Source organism: Sparus aurata, chromosome 9, assembly GCF_900880675.1.
Source record: "Sparus aurata chromosome 9, fSpaAur1.1, whole genome shotgun sequence".
Lineage (NCBI taxonomy): Eukaryota > Metazoa > Chordata > Actinopteri > Spariformes > Sparidae > Sparus > Sparus aurata.
Window position 1 is genome coordinate 32185312 of NC_044195.1, and position 20194 is coordinate 32205505.

At 41.9% G+C, this 20194-nt stretch overlaps 1 protein-coding gene across 2 annotated transcripts in view; it reads right to left on the minus strand.

Moving 5' to 3' along the window:
• The window catches only part of dpp10 (dipeptidyl peptidase like 10), a 263460-nt gene that overhangs the window by 12992 nt on the left and 230274 nt on the right, over nucleotides 1-20194 (minus strand). For both annotated transcript variants that reach the window (XM_030428756.1, XM_030428757.1), the window contains exons 8-17: nucleotides 17690-17810; nucleotides 16881-17035; nucleotides 14855-14952; nucleotides 13320-13443; nucleotides 11512-11550; nucleotides 7809-7916; nucleotides 5847-5938; nucleotides 5574-5621; nucleotides 4659-4780; nucleotides 2195-2239 (exon numbers count right to left, since the gene is read on the minus strand). In XM_030428756.1, the coding sequence (XP_030284616.1) occupies nucleotides 2195-2239; nucleotides 4659-4780; nucleotides 5574-5621; nucleotides 5847-5938; nucleotides 7809-7916; nucleotides 11512-11550; nucleotides 13320-13443; nucleotides 14855-14952; nucleotides 16881-17035; nucleotides 17690-17810 (952 nt within the window). The remainder of the gene's footprint in view (nucleotides 1-2194; nucleotides 2240-4658; nucleotides 4781-5573; nucleotides 5622-5846; nucleotides 5939-7808; nucleotides 7917-11511; nucleotides 11551-13319; nucleotides 13444-14854; nucleotides 14953-16880; nucleotides 17036-17689; nucleotides 17811-20194) is intronic.

Consider the following 20194-nt stretch of genomic DNA (forward strand, 5'->3'; position numbering starts at 1 on the left):
GATGGCAAGAATTAGACGTTTCATATGAAAGAGAGAAACTCTTTCACGGCTCCGTTTCCTGCAGCGCTCTGTTGTCTCGGCTCCCCGACAGAGTTCATTTGTGAATGCAACAAAAAATAGAAGGGAATTACAATTTTCATCAAATAATTAAAGCTAAACGATAACAAAATGGAGGAAATAAGCGAATTATAGCTTTTAAAAAAAACTTAATTTGAGGCCAGACGTGTGTACTCCTGACTGGTAATTTTCTTCTTAACTAAAACGAACATTAACAGTTCTAAGAAGATGAAAAACGCTGTCAGAACCACAAAATATAATGTCTAAAATAAAATGATCTAAAGGAAAAACCTCCTCGTGCTTCTCACTGTAACTTTGCCAGGAGGATGTAAACACAGGCCAATGTGATGAACTAATAACAGCTTATTGATTCAAAATATTGACAGAAATATTTCTTGACCGGTTTGATAGTTCCATCTACAACAGACATACAGCATCTACGCAGCGTCTACATCTGTGTTTATGCTCGTTGTGATGTTTTTTCTCTGAGAAGCCTCGAACGCTGAATGTGCTCACAACTCCAAAACACAACTCACATCAAAACTACAGAAAACACTGTGCACACACATCAACCTGCTTCCCTGCGCTTATCGAACTGGTTAACAGGAGTGAAACACTGGACCAGCAGACCACTTTATTACCCACACTGCAATGTAGCCACTGAGTGACATCACTGGAGGCAGATTACATGCAGCGTCTTATAGAACTACAACACTTCATACGTCACACATGCTGTGTTACTCCCCAAAGACCTGCAAAGACACTTTAATGTGGAATATTGGTGGAGTTAACCTTTAATGCACCTGTAACACTACTTTCAGTCTGCAGTCTGTCATGTTTACAGGCTCTGACTACAGTCAGGCAGAGATTGGTGCAGAATTAATAAAGATTTTCTGACATATAAATCATAATCTGGATGTTAGCTAATAAAATATGACCTTTCAGCTGTTTGTCTCCTGCTGAACTCAGACCGTGTGAGGACGTAGCATCAGTAAACTAAAGAGCAGCGCGCTCAGGAAGCAAATGCTACATACTACTTTATTTATTCTGCAGAGCCGAGTGACGTGCGGGCTGTATGAACAAGTCTGGCATGAACAAGTGAACAGGACCTCTTCAGCTCACCTCACGTCGGATGAGAACAACACCTGTAACCATGGTAACTGTACATATTAGAGACGGGCACAGCTGTATCCTCGGAAAGCTTAAAAAATTAATACAGCCCGGCATAAACAAGGCCAGAAATCACCCAAAAAGACCATCAGATAACTGCAGCACGTTCGGACTGTTGCTGTCAGAGTTCTAACAGGAACCAGGAGACAAGTGCTCTTATTCTGAAAGTCTTTACACTGGCATCAGACACACTAAACCTGATTAAAGTTAAAGTGCCGCACGCAGACGGGACCAATGTTCGGATTATGATTAGTTTTCCTGAGTGGATATTTTTGTACGTGTTTTCTTCTATTTTCTGACACTTGACGTGATTGCATTGTGTCTGAAACGCTCCTCTGATACATAATTTGCTTTCAGTGAAGTCTGCGTTTGAAAGGTGCTTCATATCGTACGGAGTGTTGGGCTGTTATATATCACCAGGCCAACCGGAGGAGTGAAAGTGAATACACAAGTACGAACACACACTCGCTATTAAGATTCAATAAAAGGCAACCTGTTGATGTTTCTTTACTCTAGTCTTTATATGTAAAATGCAAATGCAACGGAAAGTAGTTAGTTCATGCAGGACGCTGAAGTCAGACGGCGATTGAATCATCGTTAACAGTCACCTGATCACAGTGACACACACGGCTCCCTCCTTACTCATAACTGCTCCTACTCAAAAGCTGCCACACAATGCTGCTGCTGGAAAAAGCTCGCCCCCACCACCGCTTTAAAATAGAGTCCTATCAGGGCTACAGTATAAATATTCTCTTCCTTATGGCTCAATCTCGAGCACCCTGGGGTTTTTTTTCTGCATAGTGCGTCATGTTTTGGCTCAGCATGCTGCTCGGTCAGTCTTGAGAGTAAACGTTTTGTTGTCATAAATGCTTAAACCTATGACCTCTGCATTGATTGCATCAATCATCAAAATAGCCGCATTCATGTGAAACACACAGGTCCTCACATGACTTATCAGAGTCCTTACTTGAATTATTGAGGCTGTGCAGGATCACTGTGGGCGCTCCAGGACCTGAAAGACAAAGAAACAACAACGTCATCCTCACTGAAGGACAGCGTTTCAATGCACAGATATTGAAAGACACATTTACTAAAAGCAAATGAAGTGTTTGTCCTTCTTCAAGCCAAAATGATAAAAACAACATTGTAAATAGTGTTTCTGTGTCTGAGAGTGTTCCCTCGATCCTGCTCGTCACCTCCTTTTCTTTACCTGTGTCAATTAGGGGTGAGAGGGCACTCACATCGCCTCTCTAATGGCCTCACACTGTCAAATTAAGTCAGTTCTTTTCAATGTCCTTTTGCAAAAATACTTAGTCAGAGGTTAATAGGATGGCAGGTTTGCTGAATGGCTCATCTGCGGCTGAATCGCTCCCTCGGCAGCTGCAAACGCACTCCGCCTCAGACACATTCCTCCTGCTCCACTTCCTTTGCACTAAAACACAAAGCACCCCTTTTCTTTATTTCCTCTCCTGCATTTACTGTTGGTGCTCTGCAGCGGCGTTGACCTTTTCGCTCCTTACAAACACTCGCTCTTGTCACGCAGAGGAATGGTTTTTATTATGTGCATGTACCTGGCGGAAAACAATAAACCAATCAGAAGCCTTTCATGAGCAGAATTAAAAGGCTTTGCGTTGCTCCTGATCGAATCAGGTGTCAGGACGGACTCGTCAGGGCTGTGTGAACTTGGCCCTCTGCAGACAACAAGCTTTCTCCATTATTTTTATTGCTTTTGGGAAAAGGGAGCGGTGTTATTGTCTAATAAATCACGGCGCCAAAGCCTGAACGCTCCTGAGCATGAAGCACTCTCTCATCTGCTTAAAATAAATTGAAACCACAAACAATATAAACAGTTACGCTCTGTTAAATATGCTACTCGTTGGCCAATAACGCTACCTAAAGTAATTATACCAAATAGTGTGGCTAATTATTTTAATTTTATGCCTCTCATTTGGAACTGATGAGAGATGGATTATAAAGTGGATAGTTGGAGGGTGACAGATTACAGCCCTGACATCTGCCAGATGAATAAATTAGCAACATAAAACACGGAATAATCCCCAAAATGTGAATCTATTACCTGTTAACATTCACAGCTCTGCTGGGTTCAGCTGCACAGAGTTATTCTATCTCAAGTTTAATGCACTCCAGATGATCACATCTGTTGATTATCTTTATGGATCTCACGAAGAAAAAGCTTCTTTTTTTTCACGGCACACAAGAATTGATTTTTCTGGGAAGAAGTGAGTGCCTCTACTGTAAGTCAGCTTTAATCTACAGTGCACTGATGATATAATCATATTATCATCCAAAACAAGTTGGGAAAAGATGGCTGCTGTCACGACTTCTGCCAGCTCCTAGTATTCATCCTATCGTCTGCTGTGTGTTCCCGCCACATGCCAACCCTCCTGTCAAGCACAGCCACTCCCTCCATCCCTCCATCCATCCATCCCTCCCGCCCTGCTGTGACCTCTTTTCCCGTCATTCCCATCAGCTGACCGTCTCCGCCCACCTGCTCACCTCTTCCCCATTTCCCTCATCAGTCTTGCAGTGTATACAGTTTAGCCTTCCAGTAACTGCTCTGTCTGCCTGATCCACAGTCTGATGATTCTCTGTCTGCCTCCTTGGTTTTGACCTCGGTCTTTGTTGATTTAAAGGAAACCTATTTATCTCTTTCATGTTTTTTCTTTCCTTCAGTGTTTCATATCGATGCATCTGAAGGATCTTGAAAGTCTGCACCGACAGAAGCTCTTCTCTCCCACAGAAAAACACTGCTCTTCAAACGCCTCGTCAGTTGTCCCGCCCTTAATACCGTGACCCCGCGTCACTATATCAAACATCTTAGTACAAGGCTAACAGCTAGTTTGGATTGTTCTGTCTCTGTATTCTATTATGTCTGCAAGTAACATCTTTAGAAATTATAATAAAAACAATAGTTGCATGTGAATCCACCTCTCTGTGATTTGGGGTAATAACATCTGTCTTCTGATTGTCAGACAACCGCACAGGAAAGAAATGTGGTTACGGCTCATAATGTTGTTTGGATGAAATATTTGGCTGAAGTTGTATTTTTCCAAATTACAGACGTGGCAGATTTGCACAGGATTAAGATCACAGACGTCTCGGTAATTAGTGAAGCTTTGGAGTTCAAACCTGCTGTGTCTCTAAGCCGTTACAGTCGTACAACAGCGAGAAAACTAAAATGAGTCTGATCGAGGGATTTAAAAGATGATCCGGTGGGTTGTCAACACCGACACGTTCTTATCCAGTCGCACAGTGTTGAATGTGGGTCCTAACTAAGTCACACCCTCTGCTGAACAGTCCATTTAACTCAAAGGTTTGCCTCATTATGAGAACTGAGGAGGCCACTTGACTCGAATGTTAAGAGCAGACACAGGAAGAGTCTTAAATTAGGATGTTAGCTGCTGGCCTACCTTTACAGTGGATGATGATGTGCTGGTTTGTGGGGCTGATGTCAGCGTCGAGGAACAGGCAGTGAGCTTTATTTAGCTCACATGTCAAACACCGTCGTGGGAACAGACCCACAGTTTTTACACTGCGGAGAGGAGATGATAAATTAGGAAAGTAAGACAAGGAGGACAAAACTTAAAAAGCAAGAGAATATATCCAGTGGAAGGATGGTGTTAGTTCTAGCTTCTAAAAATCCTCCAGAGATTAAAAAATAGTTCATCCGCAACCTGATACGATAGCTGTAGTCATCAAAACCATGCAGAGTTTAATCAACGAGTCAACTGACAGAGAATTAAATGATGAAATTTTGTTATTTCAGTTTTTGCTATTTTAATTGCTATTATCATTTTTTAATGCAAAAATCTGTTTTTGTTTTTTTTTGTTTGTTTTACAGAGAAATTACTTGTAATTAAGAAAATAATTGCCAGACGAGTAAATAATAATAAATCAACACTAGCTGCAGCCTTTCAGCAGGATAAAGAAACTACTGTGTTACTATCTGGAGACTCATAATGCCAAATTATTTCAGAATGATCTCTGCTGGCTGTGTTTGTAATAATGAAAGTCTTTATTTTTTTTAGAATTGGTGAAATTGGAGCCAGCAATTGTTGTTAGCAGGATAAATTCTTTACGGATGAAAGGTACAAAATAAAAGCAGCATCATCCTTTAACAACAAAATTGTTGTTTCTGAAAAGACATCGGGAGAAGACATCAAGACTCTAATAAGAGGACCGGGTTAATAAAAGTGTCTTGCAATTATCTTGTAATGAAAAAAAGCTCATTAAAAGTCTTTGTGTGATTGTGTAATCTTTGAAGCGCTCTCAGAACAACGGCTGTCAGCAGATGCTACTGTGTAATTACTAAGTGCAAAGCAAACCTGAAAAGTTGGCGTCTGCGCGGCGACCCCTCTGTGCTGAGAAAGTAACTGCAGAGAAAACAAAGACGAGACGAGTTAAATACTGACCACCATCCTCTCATTGTACACACATCATACGTCTAATTAGCAAACCACACACTCTCCATGTACCGTTTGAGCTCAGTGACACAAATGCAACTCATCAGCAGACAGAAGTGATGCTCTTTAATAAGAGAATGTGGGTTTTTTGCGTCGTGTTTGCTTGTTTTGAAGGAGCGTGTGATTCAGACTCACAGGTTGTCAGTGTTCTCGTCGTAGGCGATGATCCTGGTCACCTCCCAGTTCCCTGATGTCAGATGTCGGACTTCGTTTTGATCTGCTCTGAACTGAGAGAGACAGCAGAGGATGAGTGAAGGTTATCTGTTTGAACTTGAACCTCACATACAGGAAAAACAACATATTAAGAAACTACAATTTAAGACCATAAGCTGGAAACTGTTTACTCAGGTGATAAATCAAGCGAGAGAGGTGAGGTCATTTTCTCATAAGCTTACATACAATCGGATATCTTTCTGAAACCGTACTCGCCCTGCGCGCCGTTTGAAAGTCTGCAGGTTCAAAGCACTTCCACTTCACTTTTCAGACTTGGAAACTCCATCCTCAGTCACTTGAATAATCTGTGAGAGGCGGCTGTGAAGGATTATAATGCTGCAAAAACGTACACTTTAAGTGTCTTCTGGCTGAAAGGGAAGCGAGCCGCAGACACACAGTTGGTATCAGTGAAGCAAAATGAAGTTAAAAAGTTTTTATATTTGGGCAAAAAATGTTATTGTGTTGTGTTATTGTAAATGTATTGTTGCTACAGTGCCAGTTCGGGCATCCATCCGGCACCTTTAGATGGTGAGAGATTTGTTCTTCTGCTTCAACAAGTTGGTGACTAAATAATCTATTGGTGGAATTTGTCATATTTGAAAGTCAAAGTTATGGTTTTATACAACTTCAACAAAGACCCCTGATGATGAAGAAACGATCGATAGTACGACAGTAAGAGCGATCAAAGTTTAAATCTGAAAGTTGGATGATATGATGTTGACAGCAGCAGCAGACACAGGAGGACCACAAGTTCAGACCGAAGACAACAGTCAACTTTGGAAAACTTTGCAGACTGGCTGAAATATTAATGACGGAGAAACTAGACGTCTGTGTGAACATGCAGCCGAGGCAGCGACCAGAGGAAATACCGATGAAGAGTTGCATCATCAGCGACGAAGTTCTGCAGCTCGTATGTCTCTGCTTGCTCACAGTGAGGTTGTTTAGGGGACTTTTTCAAAGCTGGGCGTCGGGCTCTTTCCTCCCTCTGCCGATGTTGTATCAAAGTCTCTCAAAAGTTTTCCCGCTCAGCAAACCTGAACCTGAACACAACTGAAGCAACAACCCGCATCGTCTAAACTGCTTTCAGCACTGCCAGGAGTGAGGAGCGCCAGAGGAGCTGCTGACGGCGCTGATCCGACTCTCTGGATGTTTGTCTTTACTTTCTCATTTCTACCAGTGTCAAACCAAAACCAGACAGAAGCGGAAGATCAGAAAACTCAAACATGAATTATTTGTGGTTGTTTTTTGAAGGCGTTCACACAGAAAGTCTTATGATTAAAACACAGGGAGCTGTTGGCACCTCAGTGTTCGTCTCTCACAGCTTCTTTTAACTGTAGAAACATTAGTCATAGAAGCTAAACATGTGATTTATTCACCAAAAAACTAACAGTGTTTGATTGGAAGACCATCTGAGGAGCCTCTGTGGTACAGAAACAGCAGGGAAACGATCCACGACCCACAAAATCTGCACTCAAATAACCCTGTTCACCGACAACACCGCTGGAATCCAACACTAAGCTTCGCTGGATCGGGATGTGGATGTTTTAATATCTGTGTTGATGAGAACAGAATTCTTTTTTTATTGGATTTTGTGCCTTTACTGTCGGGGAGGGAAGTATCATAAATCAGCCGCTTGATTATGGCAACGCTTCAATTAACGGTTTAACAACAGCATGACAAATAAGAGCTGCTGCGAGTAATTTCCTCTATTTTTGGTTAAGCTATTTGACAGCGTACACTCGGCTGCACATTAAATAAAACAGCTTTATTAAAGTTGTGGCAACACGCAGCGTTCATCCGGTTAGAATGAAGGATTTAACATATAATCCCTCAAGTATGAAAAATGTGGTTACACGCTGTTTTGACTATAAACTGGACCTTCACCTGTGTGGTGAACATGGCGATGTGATGAAACTCTCCACGTCCTCCTTGTTTGACCGGGACTGTCAGGAAGAATCTGCTGCCGTCTTTGGAGAACACCGGTTCTTGAGTCTGCAGAAAGCAAACATACATCAACACAATCCTATACAATCTGTTTTTTAAGGTGTAAAACACAACTTTAAGTAGCCTCTTTTTGAAAGGCTAACAATATGTTTACCCTAGATGTCAACAACATGAAGAAGAGGATTGAAATGATGATGAGTGATCTGCAAATGGCTTCTACAGTTAAACCAGCTCTCAGCCTGAAGGTAGTCTGTGATATTTTGAATAAATGTCTGTTTTGCTTCCGTGGAGACCGATGATTGATGTGACAGTGAGTGAATCTTTTCAAAGAGGAGAAATGTGTCGTTAGCATGATCAAGAGAAATGTGAACTGTTTACTGGAACCTGAAACTCTAAGGCAGCAGTTAAAAGTAAGTTTATGCAAACTGCTGTACTTAAAGAGAGAACTGCACGCATAAACATCAATTTTCTCATTATGTGGGGTCATGAGTGAACCAATGGAAAAAACAGTTTAATGTCTGACGGTTCCTGACAGCCTTTTCTCACTCGCAACGTGTCAGCAGCCTTGAAAAGGTAAAATCAGGTGTTGGTTCACGTCCCATGAGTGGCCAGATGTCTACAATATGTTCCGTAACTTACATAAATTATATAATGTAAGTGATGTGGCTGAGAGTTATTCTAACACAAATAAGAATGTTTTCCTAAACCCAAAAAAATAATTTTAGCGTCAAAACCTGATATGTAGTTTTGGCTTCTAAACCTAAAAAGTAGTTTTGATGTCTAAACATAACAAGTAGCTTTGGCGTCTAAGCTTAATTGAGTAGTTTTGGTGTCTATACTAAATCAATATGTTGGCATCTAAACCTCACAAACAGTGTTGGGGTCTAAAGCTAACAATGAGTTTTGATGTCTAAACCTAACAAGTAGCTTTGGCGTCTAAACCTAACAAGTAGTTTTGGCGTCTAAACCTAACAAGTAGTTTTGGTGTCTAAACTTAATTGAGTAGTTTTGGTGTCTAAACTTAATTGAGTAGTTTTGGTGTCTAAACTTAATTGAGTAGTTTTGGTGTCTATACTAAATCAATACTTTGGCGTCTAAACCTGACAAATAGTGTTGGTGTCTAAACCTAACAAGTAGTTTTGGTGTCTAAACCTGATATGTAGTTTTGGCTTCTAAACCTAACAAGTAGTTTTGATGTCTAAACATAACAAGTAGCTTTGGCGTCTAAGCTTAATTGAGTAGTTTTGGTGTCTATACTAAATCAATATTTTGGGGTCTAAACCTCACAAACAGTGTTGGTGTCTAAACCTAACAAGTAGTTTTGGCGTCTAAACCTAACAAGTAGTTTTGGCGTCTAAACCTAACAAGTAGTTTTGCCGTCTAAACCTAACAAGTAGTTTTGGTGTCTAAACCTAACAAGTAGTTTTGGTGTCTATACTAAATCAATATGTTGGCATCTAAACCTGACAAATAGTGTTGGGGTCTAAAGCTAACAATGAGTTTTGATGTCTAAACCTAACAAGTAGTTTTGGCGTCTAAACCTAACAAGTAGTTTTGGCGTCTAAACCTAACAAGTAGTTTTGGTGTCTAAACTTAATTGAGTAGTTTTGGTGTCTAAACTTAATTGAGTAGTTTTGGTGTCTAAACTTAATTGAGTAGTTTTGGTGTCTATACTAAATCAATACTTTGGCGTCTAAACCTGACAAATAGTGTTGGCGTCTAAACCTAACAAGTAGTTTTGGCGTCTAAACCTAACAAGTAGTTTTGGTGTCTAAACCTAACAAGTAGTTTTGGTGTCTAAACCTAACAAGTAGTTTTGGTGTCTATACTAAATCAATATGTTGGCATCTAAACCTGACAAATAGTGTTGGGGTCTAAAGCTAACAATGAGTTTTGATGTCTAAACCTAACAAGTAGTTTTGGCGTCTAAACCTAACAAGTAGTTTTGGTGTCTAAACCTAACAAGTAGTTTTGGTGTCCAAACTTAATTGAGTAGTTTTGGTGTCTAAACTTAATTGAGTAGTTTTGGTGTCTATACTAAATCAATACTTTGGCGTCTAAACCTGACAAATAGTGTTGGCGTCTAAACCTAACAAGTAGTTTTGATGTCTAAACCTAACAAGTAGTTTTGGTGTCTAAACTTAATTGAGTAGTTTTGGTGTCTATACTAAATCAATATGTTGGCGTCTAAACCTGACAAATAGTGTTGGGGTCTAAAGCTAACAATGAGTTTTGATGTCTAAACCTAACAAGTAGCTTTGGCGTCTAAACCTAACAAGTAGTTTTGGCGTCTAAACCTAACAAGTAGTTTTGGTGTCTAAACTTAATTGAGTAGTTTTGGTGTCTAAACTTAATTGAGTAGTTTTGGTGTCTATACTAAATCAATACTTTGGCGTCTAAACCTGACAAGTAGTTTTGAAGTCTAAAGCTAACAAGTAGTTTTGGCGTCTAAACCTAACAGGTAGTTTTGGCGTCTAAACCTAACAAGTAGTTTTGGCGTCTAAACCCAACAAATAGCTTTAATAAGCTAATAAACTCTAACAAGTAGTTTTAGAGCTTCATATTATTTCTAACATTTTGATATTACCTCTTTTACTCAAGTCATGTATCTGAATGCTTCTTACACCACTGAACTTGGCCAACCTCCGTATAATTTGTGAGAACATTTGGAGAACATGTTCCGGGTTGCAGAGCAGATCCTTGGCTTGAAATTCAAATTCATGAAACTCATACTAAAAAAAAATTAAATCTTTTTCAGTAACATAAACACATTCTGCCTCAGATGGATGGCGTTCATTCAGAATGAGCATTTGGCATTCACTAAAAAGTGCTGTGAGTGTACTTCCTACGTAAAAATCTGTTAGCATGACCGCGCTCTCTGCACTCACACAACCTCATAGTCAGTAAATGAGCGTCTCGCAGATTCCCACCTTAACAAAGACAAATATCTGTGCGCGCCAAGATTGTCAAGTGGTGAAATTACCCACTGCTAAAGCCAAACATCTATGGCTGCGGGGCTATATGATCAAATCCAGCCAGGATTCCTCTCTCCTCTGCCTCCATCTGTGACTAGAAGATGCCAATACTGAATAAACTGCAGTCTCTCCTCTGAAACACTCTACTATTTGGTATTTTTATCTACATTTTTTCCGTTCTTAGCCCAGAGAAATAACAATTTGGATATTTTTTTCACCATATCTAATCGAAACCAGTGGTACAGTGTCACGTTTCTGCCTCTCTGGCTGCCGGATTCTTGAATGTTTGTTGTTCCAATCTCGACAAGAAGAGGTTATTCAAATATTTCTCCTTTAGTCAAAACTTTATAAAAAGCTCAATATGCACGCCAGTTTTGCAAATTACTCCAATGAAACTCTATAACATTAATGAAAACGCTGATGTATATGGCTGCTTCTTTGGATTTCAACATCAGATTTCAGGGAATGAAAAGAGCCGTTCCTTCAAGCTACAGAGTGACAGTGTAGAAATATGTTGGAGATGAGGTGGAAAAAATGTTGAAGCTGTACATCATGTCACATCATTTGAAAGGTATTGAGGAAAAGATGACTGACGCAGAGGGAAATTACAGCACTGGAGCACAGTGATGTATAGACTTATGACACATATGGAGTGGAGAGCACTTTACCTGCTTGGAGAGCCAGAGCTCGGAGCTTTCTTCATGTCTCTGAAAAAAAGATGTCGGAGAAAAATGTTAGACAGCCGTACAATACAGCAAATTGTGGGAGCTGTGTAATCACATTTTTCCACAGTCAAAATTATTTTCCCTGGCAGCAGGACATTTTTGAAAGTGTCACATTTTTCAGATTTTGTGAAAAGTTATTTTGGAGAAACACTTCAGTGGCATATTTTCCAGACCAAATCATCTGTCACGTAATGGGCCCCTTATTTTGTCGTTTATTTTAACACGCCACTGGGGACACCATTCCCAGTCTGAGCCCTCATTTCAAACCAATATGCATGAGCTGGGAGCCGGAGTTTTGGCAGGGGAGGCCGGGCGATGTGTCCAGGCCCGAGCTAAGCTGCCTCTTGGCTGTGCAGCATGTTTGTTCGTGCAAATCACACCAAATCAGGGGCCACAGAACTGGAAAGCGGCCTGCAGAGTCCCACTGTGCAACCCAGGGTTAACATGGCTGTGTGTCGTCCAAACATGGAGAGAATATGGAGGAGTTTACTCAGATATGTTTTCAGAAAAGTTTTCCTCAAACAAAAAAAGGAAACTATTAGTTAAACAGCTACAGGCTGACACACTAACAGGCTGGGAACATGCTAGCACACATATCTCTCCAAGTTGAACTCTACTGTTTATTCCCTTCTGGCATTGTGTTCTCAGGATTCTACTTGTTTATCGACTGACTTTCACATTGGAAAGTGGCGAGGATGCTCGAGTTATAAATGATGAGGCTGTCAAACAGGCGACCGCAGTTGTATGCACGACATCACTGGATGTTTTTTAAGGAGAGCTCGCGACATTTCCAACCGCGTTTGTGGCGACTAGAGACGGATATTTCTGACGGGAACTCGGACCATCTCCAGGTGAATGGTGCTGTTTTTAAGGAGGTCTACGGACACTTCAAGCCGTGTTTGCGGCGCCCAAAACACGAACTAAAAGACAAACCACAATGTTTTCCTGACCATAACAAAGGTTTTTTTGTTCCTCAACCTAACCAGAGCACGAAAAACAGTATTGTAACAAGAAAGACACAGAAAACCGAACCTAAAGAAGCTTGAACTTCTCTGTAGTTTTGCAGAAACGTACTTAGCTAACATTTATTCTGGCGACTGGGTTGAAATAAAAGTATGAACCTTAAAAATGTGCATTATATGGCACTTTAAATATCTAGACGTGGCTGTGAAGCAACCCAGCAGGACGGCATTATGAATAAAGAAAGTTTTAAATGTCTTTGCTCCCACCGCCCTGGAGCGTACATCATGCATTCTGTTATCTTTGAAAACTTTTGTATCTCGCAGAGAATTCCAAACAGTTTGTGCCGGTGCGATGCAGATAACGCTCGTCTGCCCGACTGCTGGGAAGGTTAATGAGTCCCACAAAGGCACTAAAGGCACCTTTACTCTCTGTCTGACACGGAAAAAACCAGATGGCACCATTCTTGTCATTCTTACTTGAAACCTTGTGCACTCGCCACAACAAAGCAGTTAGCAACCACTTAGTTGTTATGAAGAGCGGAATGATTTAAGGTGACAAGCGCTCATGAAAAGAAGGTTGAAGACAACAAGTGCGGGGACCGAGCACCAGAACTCCATCTAAACATCCACCCTTCAAAGAGCACTCGTCTCCGTCTGACGAGCACGACTTACTTTAGCGCACGGCTTATAAAATCAGCTTTTGTTTGCGTTACCAGCAGCGTTCACGTCTCTTTTTCTACGCAGATGACACACTCTCTATATCTCACACACACACACACACACACACACCGTGACGCAGGCTCCCGTGGTGGTGTCACACACAGTCAGGATGGAGATGTTCTGGGCCCGATTCAGCCACCTGACAGATGTCCTGGTCTTGCTGATCCACTTCACCATGGTCACATAATGCTCCCTGTGAAAAACATTATAATTAGTCGGGTTATTTCAAGTTCTGTAATTACTGTCGAGGATTATCATTATGCTGTAGAAGTCGAGGAGATGCAGATTGATTTCGTCTTTAAAGCTGAATGAAATGAGAAAATTCAATGTGTAAAAACTCAAAACTATATTTCTTTGCACGGATTTCCTGTGTGACCGCAGCGCACCATATTTCTACCAAGCACTGCATGTCAGAAGAGAATTTCAATAAGCAGTTTTTCTGAGCGCTGGGCTCTGGCCCTGCTTAAATAACTCATGACTTTAGCAAATATAAAAGTGGAAGTAGGACACTATTTTTGCAGTTAGATACTGAACCTGGGTCAAGGACACCAGCTGAAGCAGCTACAGGGAACGTTCAGTATCTGTTGGTCCTCTCATGACTTAAAGATCTTGATTTAGGATTATTTTGAAAGCGAGTTAAAGAAAGACACAGTTCTTCTTTCTTAAACTGACACTAGAAAACAGATTCTCTGAGCTGTATAATACTGAGAAAGATGACATCATGTGCCTGTAGATTGGCTCCCTGTATGTTGGCGAGGAAGAGGCATTGTTTGTCCTCGTCACCTGACCCACAGGTAATGTTTGAACGACCTCGCTGATGGAGGAGGAGGAGAAAAAGAGGGAGAGTGATAGAAACAAAGGTGAACTCAGTGTTGTGTCCGAGTCTGTTTCCATGTTCATGTGTTTCCTCTCACCATCACAACTTGAGACGGTTCATAACCATCATCCATCATTCTGTTGTGTTCGTCCATTTCTCTTCATTAAAAGTCAAAGTTGAGGCTGAACTGATGATATGATCTTTTTTTAATAAATCAGTTAATTACAGCGAAATGGACCATAAATCATTAACTGGACAATGAAACTGGAAGGTCAGAGCACACATTAGCTTTACATTATTATACAATTATGATTTATATTCATTTTAGCCTGTTGATCTTTATAATTATGTAATTTTAAAGCCAAAAACTCAAAAGTTGGCTGCATTTCTGGGTCTTCCATTAAAAATACTATTAATAATAATTTCATATTTTGGTTTTGTAAGAAAGGAAATGATGAGCATTTTTCATTGTTTACGACTTATGTACGGCCAAATGACTCCAATAAAGAAGAAAAAACCTTTCGTTCTTAGAAAACGAAGGAGAAAAAAGAACCATCCCCTCTTTGTGCAACCAGAGAGAACTTTTTAAGAACCATTATTTTTTCTGAGAGTAATTTAACTGCAATGCAGGGGCACAAGAGCTGCAGGGTGCGATTTGTTTTACCAATTAATGGTGCAGAGGAAGAAAAAAGAAGAAGTAAGAAAAAACATCTGAAGTTTAAAAATGTCAAAGTTTCCCTTCAGTGCCACAGTTACAGTTTGACAAACAACGCGCAGCTCTTCTCACCGCAGCTTGAGCGTCTCTGGAGGCATGAGCTCCAGCGTGTGCGTCGGCCCGTAAAGATTGACGACGTAGAGCTTCACCGCCGGGTTGGGTTGGCCCGCCTGCATGCAGAACAAACAGTCCAGACTTCAGACAACAACAAACACACATCATCGCAGGAGGGGAATGTTTTATGAGTCACATCTGACGTTTTGTGACCGGTGTTGCATCATCAAACAAGTCACTTTTAGAATCCACACACAGTCAAGACAGTTACACATGTGCCGGTGCGCAGAAATGATCACTTTGTTTTGTCTGACGAACTTGGAAAATCGCTAATCAAACCTGAAACATGGAGAGCGGAGGGAGGATTTGCATTCCGTCGCTGCTCTCATCCGAACTACAAATCCACGAGGAGCTCCCGCTCAGACAGAGTAACGCCGCTGAGATCAGTGTGGTGGATGTTAATTGAATTCTTGGACTTAATTTGGGATTCTTTGCAGTCATCTTCTCTTTCATCTGCTTTGATTTCCTGTGTAAAACGCTGCACACGGAGAGAGCGCCGCGGAAAGATCCGCTGAGAGAGCAACAGGTGCCGCTTTCAATCAAACACAACACAAAGCGACTGTAGCCAGCCGGATACGCTGTGTGGAAACTGGGTTATGTGTATGATGTTCGGGCGAGGCTGCTGTCAGGGGGGAAAACTGCCTGCTGCCTCTTTCACGGGGCGACTGTACGCCGCTCGGTGTTCAGAACGAGGGAACACTGGTGGAGAAACCGATGTTTCAACTGTTCCTCTTCAAGCTCGCTGGATTCAAACTGTGGATTCAAAGCAGATACAGTGAAACATCCTCTGGTTTAAGGATCAATTCTGCAGAGAGCTGGAGATGTTTTCATAAAAAAAGTCTACTTCAGGTGTTTTTATCTTTGAGTTGTTTTGTTTGCAGAAAACAGGGTGTGCAAAAATACTTTCAGAGAAAAATAAATATACCCCGACAGGTCTGTATGATACAGTTAGAAAGGAAACTAAAAATCATACATATTGCTCCTTTAAAGGTCCTGCATGTAGGATTTAGGTGCAGATATGGAACCTAATATTTATAATTATGTATTTATTAGTGTATAACCACCTGAAGGTAAGCATTAATGTGATTTGTTACCTTAGAATAAGCTTATTATATCTACAGAGGGAGCGGTCCTATTCCATGAAGTCCACCATGTTGTGCCATCCTTGTTTCTACGGTAGCCCAGACAGGACAAACAGAGCGCTGCCTCTAGAGAGGGCTGCAGCTTTAAGCTACTTCCTGTGTAGTGGGGCAAAGATAAGAAGTGGAGAAAGAGCACTGCGGGCCGGGATGAGAGGGAAAGCGAGGGAGGGCAGTGTTGACTTCGCCAACGAGACGAGCAGATTATTAGCCGGGCGACGAGAGGTGGAAGATGAAGCCTGTGAAGTCTGAGGACGAGGACGAGCAGGCACCACTTACCCCTCATTAGACTCATCTGAGAAGGGGAGAAAGAAAGCTCCTCTTATGAAGGATATTCCAGCTTTGTATAGCGGAAAATCTGGCGCCGTAGTTGGCAGCGAGTCCAACAGCGAAGCTCTTTGACAGCGGCGGTACCGACTCAGCGTCTCTCAAACTCCTCCAAGGGGGGCAGGCGGGTCAGGAGTCGGACTCTGATCACCTCAACCTGATTCAGCTCACTTGGCCGACGATACGCGGCTCTCCTGCTGCTGGAAGACATTACTCAGCAGCACCGGAGGGGGGCTGCAGATCATGGTGAGCGAGAGAGGGAGTTCAGGTGTGTGGATGCCGCCTGCTGATTGGACAGTGAGTGTAATGATCCGTCTCAGTGTGCTGAGGCTGGATGTGGTAAACCAACAGCGAGGCTCATTAGGGAGCGTAGCACGTACGAAATAGAACAATATCGATTTCCTCGTCCCACTCTTGAAAATAAAGCAAACAAGCTCATGTTCCAAAAATGACAACCGATAATCTTGCTCTTCAGATTTGCCTGGAAGGGAAAGGTGTGTCCTCTGTGTAGTGTTTACCTTCGGGTACGGGTACTGCTTTCCTTTGGGGTACGTCATGCCGGTGAAGCGAGGTAAAGCCATGTTGGGCACCAGGCTGTCGTTGAGGACCAGGAAGGCCAACCTCTCTCCGTCAGGTGACCACCAGTGAGCCACGTGGGTCCCGAGGATCTCCTCTGTTTTGGGAGGAAAAAAAGGATGAGCCAGGTATTTTAATCAACCTTGAAAGTCAAAGATCGGACAAGATTTATACTGTCTTAAAACACAAAATAACAACATCACACAATCACAAACCAACAAAAGGACCAAACTCACTGCAGTAGAGAAAAGAGTTACTTCAGAAGAAAAGGCAACAAATGAAGCTCTGATTTTGTGGTCAACCGTCACTGATTGCTGCATTATTATACTGCATAAACATAATTAAGAGTAAAATGGAAATCAGAGGAGTAAACAACGCTACAGCCACTGAGGTCGGCCGCCTTTTTCCTAAGATTTACATAATCGTCTTCTCTCCTGAGCGGTCGGCCGTCGTCGCTGAGTGCATGCAGCGAGTGTTTACTTACAGCACATAAAGCGCCTGCTCACAGGCGGCGGGGAGATATCAGCCCCAGAACAAACATTATGAATATTTAATCGCTGTCTTTTATAAGGTAATGGTTCTCAACACGGGCGTCTACAGATTAATGAGACGGTCTGTCAAACGCTCGCAGAGTTAAGTTTGATCTTCTCATCTTTGCGTCTGCGGCGTTTAGAAGCCGCCGGCTTATCAACGCGTCGTCATCAGACGTCGAGTTCCTGTCGGCGTGTTTGTTTTGAAGAAGACGGTTTACCCTCGTAGAGCCAGTCGGCGATCCCGTTGAAGATGACCCCTTCCTTCCCCGACGACGTCAGCCTCAGGGAGTTACTCTTGACGTCTGACTGGTAGTAGATGTTGTTCTCAAATATGTAGATCTGAAGAGACAAAGACACAGAGCCAGTGAGGAGGAGATTAAACCTGGTGCACGGCCGGATTCTGGTTTTAGGATTTAGATTCCACTGCTCGGTCTGACACACACATCCACGGGGGGCAAAATTAAAGGTGCGATATGTAATAATTGGCAACCTGTCCGGATAAAACGCTCAGGATAGACGGACGCAACAACAACAAGCTTGTCCTTCATTTTCTTGGTTACCTCGGCAACAGGTGACGTCTCCCAAAAGACCCTGTAAGCGGTTTGGTTGAAGTGCCTTGCTCACGGGCACCTCAGAGCGTTTCCCTTCACTTTCCCCACTCAGATGTGTCCTGACAACCTGTTTTCAGCCTATATCTGAATGTGTTTTGCCGGTTTAGCTCGCAGCAGTTGATGTTTGCAGTGTGTATCTACAGCCTCACTGGGTTCACCGCAATAGTGAAGAAAACTTTCAATCTCGATGTTTCTCAGGGAAGTTCGGAGGTTCGGAGGAGCGTCCTTGTCTGTCACTTCCAGGCGTTTATACACTGGAGCTTTTTTGGAACAATGCAGAAGAACCTTCTGCTGACACGTCTCACACAGTTTCACCGATTCAACCTGTCAAACACACACCTGAGAGTCCGTCTCCGATGGAAACACAATCTTTTTGTCGGCCTCTCCAAAAAAGAGCCGGATGTCTGCGGCCTGATGTGATCATTACGTAAAAATACATTTTCAGAGCGCTCTGATTTAACCTCGCTGTCAGACGGGCCTGGTGCTGAGCGGCTGGAAGGCATCAGGATATCATCAGGGCAGGCTGAGAATGTGCTGAACGGTTCAGAGAAATCAGCAGACGCTGCGAGAATGAACTTTAAATGTGTAATGGGAGGCCTCATTACTATAACTGAGCAGAGTGAGTGAGTCAGCCGCGTGAGGTTTGATCAAATTATAGAAGCTGGAAGTTTTAGAGGTTGTAGACGATCCGGGCCTGAGAGAAATGTATTATTTATTTATTTCATTTCCTCTAGATGACGTTTCTCTCAGTCAAAACAGTAATACATACAAATTGTGTTTTGTTTGGTTAATTAAAGTAGTTCTACGCTACACATCCAGAATTCATGAAGGCCTCATTGTTTTGAATTTTGACATGAAATCCAAGAAAAGGCCAAAACTTACAGTGTGGTAGGTAATATAATATATAAGATATTGTCCAACTTCTATAATCATGTTTTCCTTACTAGAACAAACTAAACTAAAAATCTTTGTACTAAAATTAATATATATTTGGAAAATCAGTGGAGGAGCGTGGGAGTTACATTTGTCAGGTGAGAAAAAACACGACTTTGAATGAATTCTATTATTAATGTGTTAATTGGAAAAAAAGCACGAAAGGAAAATAAAAAAGAAACAGTGACATCCTCAGTAGGTTGTAAGTGTTTAAAGTAAGACGCGGATTGCTTCACATATCCAAAATTAAATCTTGAAAATGGGCAGAATATTTCCCATGACTGAAATCACGTTCACGTCCGAAGGAGGCCGGTGAAGCTACTTTGAAAGTCTTTGCTCCCAATCTACGCAATGAGCGCTAGAAAAGGTCAAAACTCAGACAGACATGAAACACACACTGTGGAGTCACATCACATGTTTGATGTCTTTATCTCCATCATGATTAAACATCCATGAATCCACTTAAAAGTCACAGAAAGAATATGCTCCTTATATCTACAGAACTTGCTTTAGAATCGTCACATTTTTAAGTTTTCTTCAGTACCAAACTAATCCAGTGATATTTGTCTGTACATGCATGTGTTCACTGCAAACACTAACTGCAGATAGTTAATTCGGCATGTTTTTTTATGGTGCTAATGCAAAGAAAAGTAATGTACATGTAGATGTAGCCTTAAAAAGATGCACGCAGTACAATGTAACTCACTGAATCCTCGGCAGCATTACAATTCCTGTGAACGGGGCAGCAGGAGGTGTGTGTGTGTGTGTGATAAACACTCACAAATGATCAAAGACATTCAAACTGGGGGGAGAAAAAAAAAAAAGCGATTAGCTCGTCAGCTAGTCCTGTTCGGTGCTGCTGTGGGTGACCAGTCTCTTCCCTTCAGACGTGACGAGCAGAAACACCTGATTCATATTCTGGCATCTTCCTAATGAGAATACACAAATTCCCAAAGAAGCGCTACAAGGCTCGCAAAAAGAAAAAAACACACACATGTCCTGTCATTGTTTCCAGCGACACACACCCGGCTAATGATGCTGCATATGCCACTGGAGAGGAGAGAGAGAGAGAGACAGAGCGCCTTCACAGCCAGCCTGGCTCTCACCTCCTTATCACCATAATGACTTCCTAATGGAGTCGTGTTTGATTTATGCTCAAATATTACACGCAGGAATTTG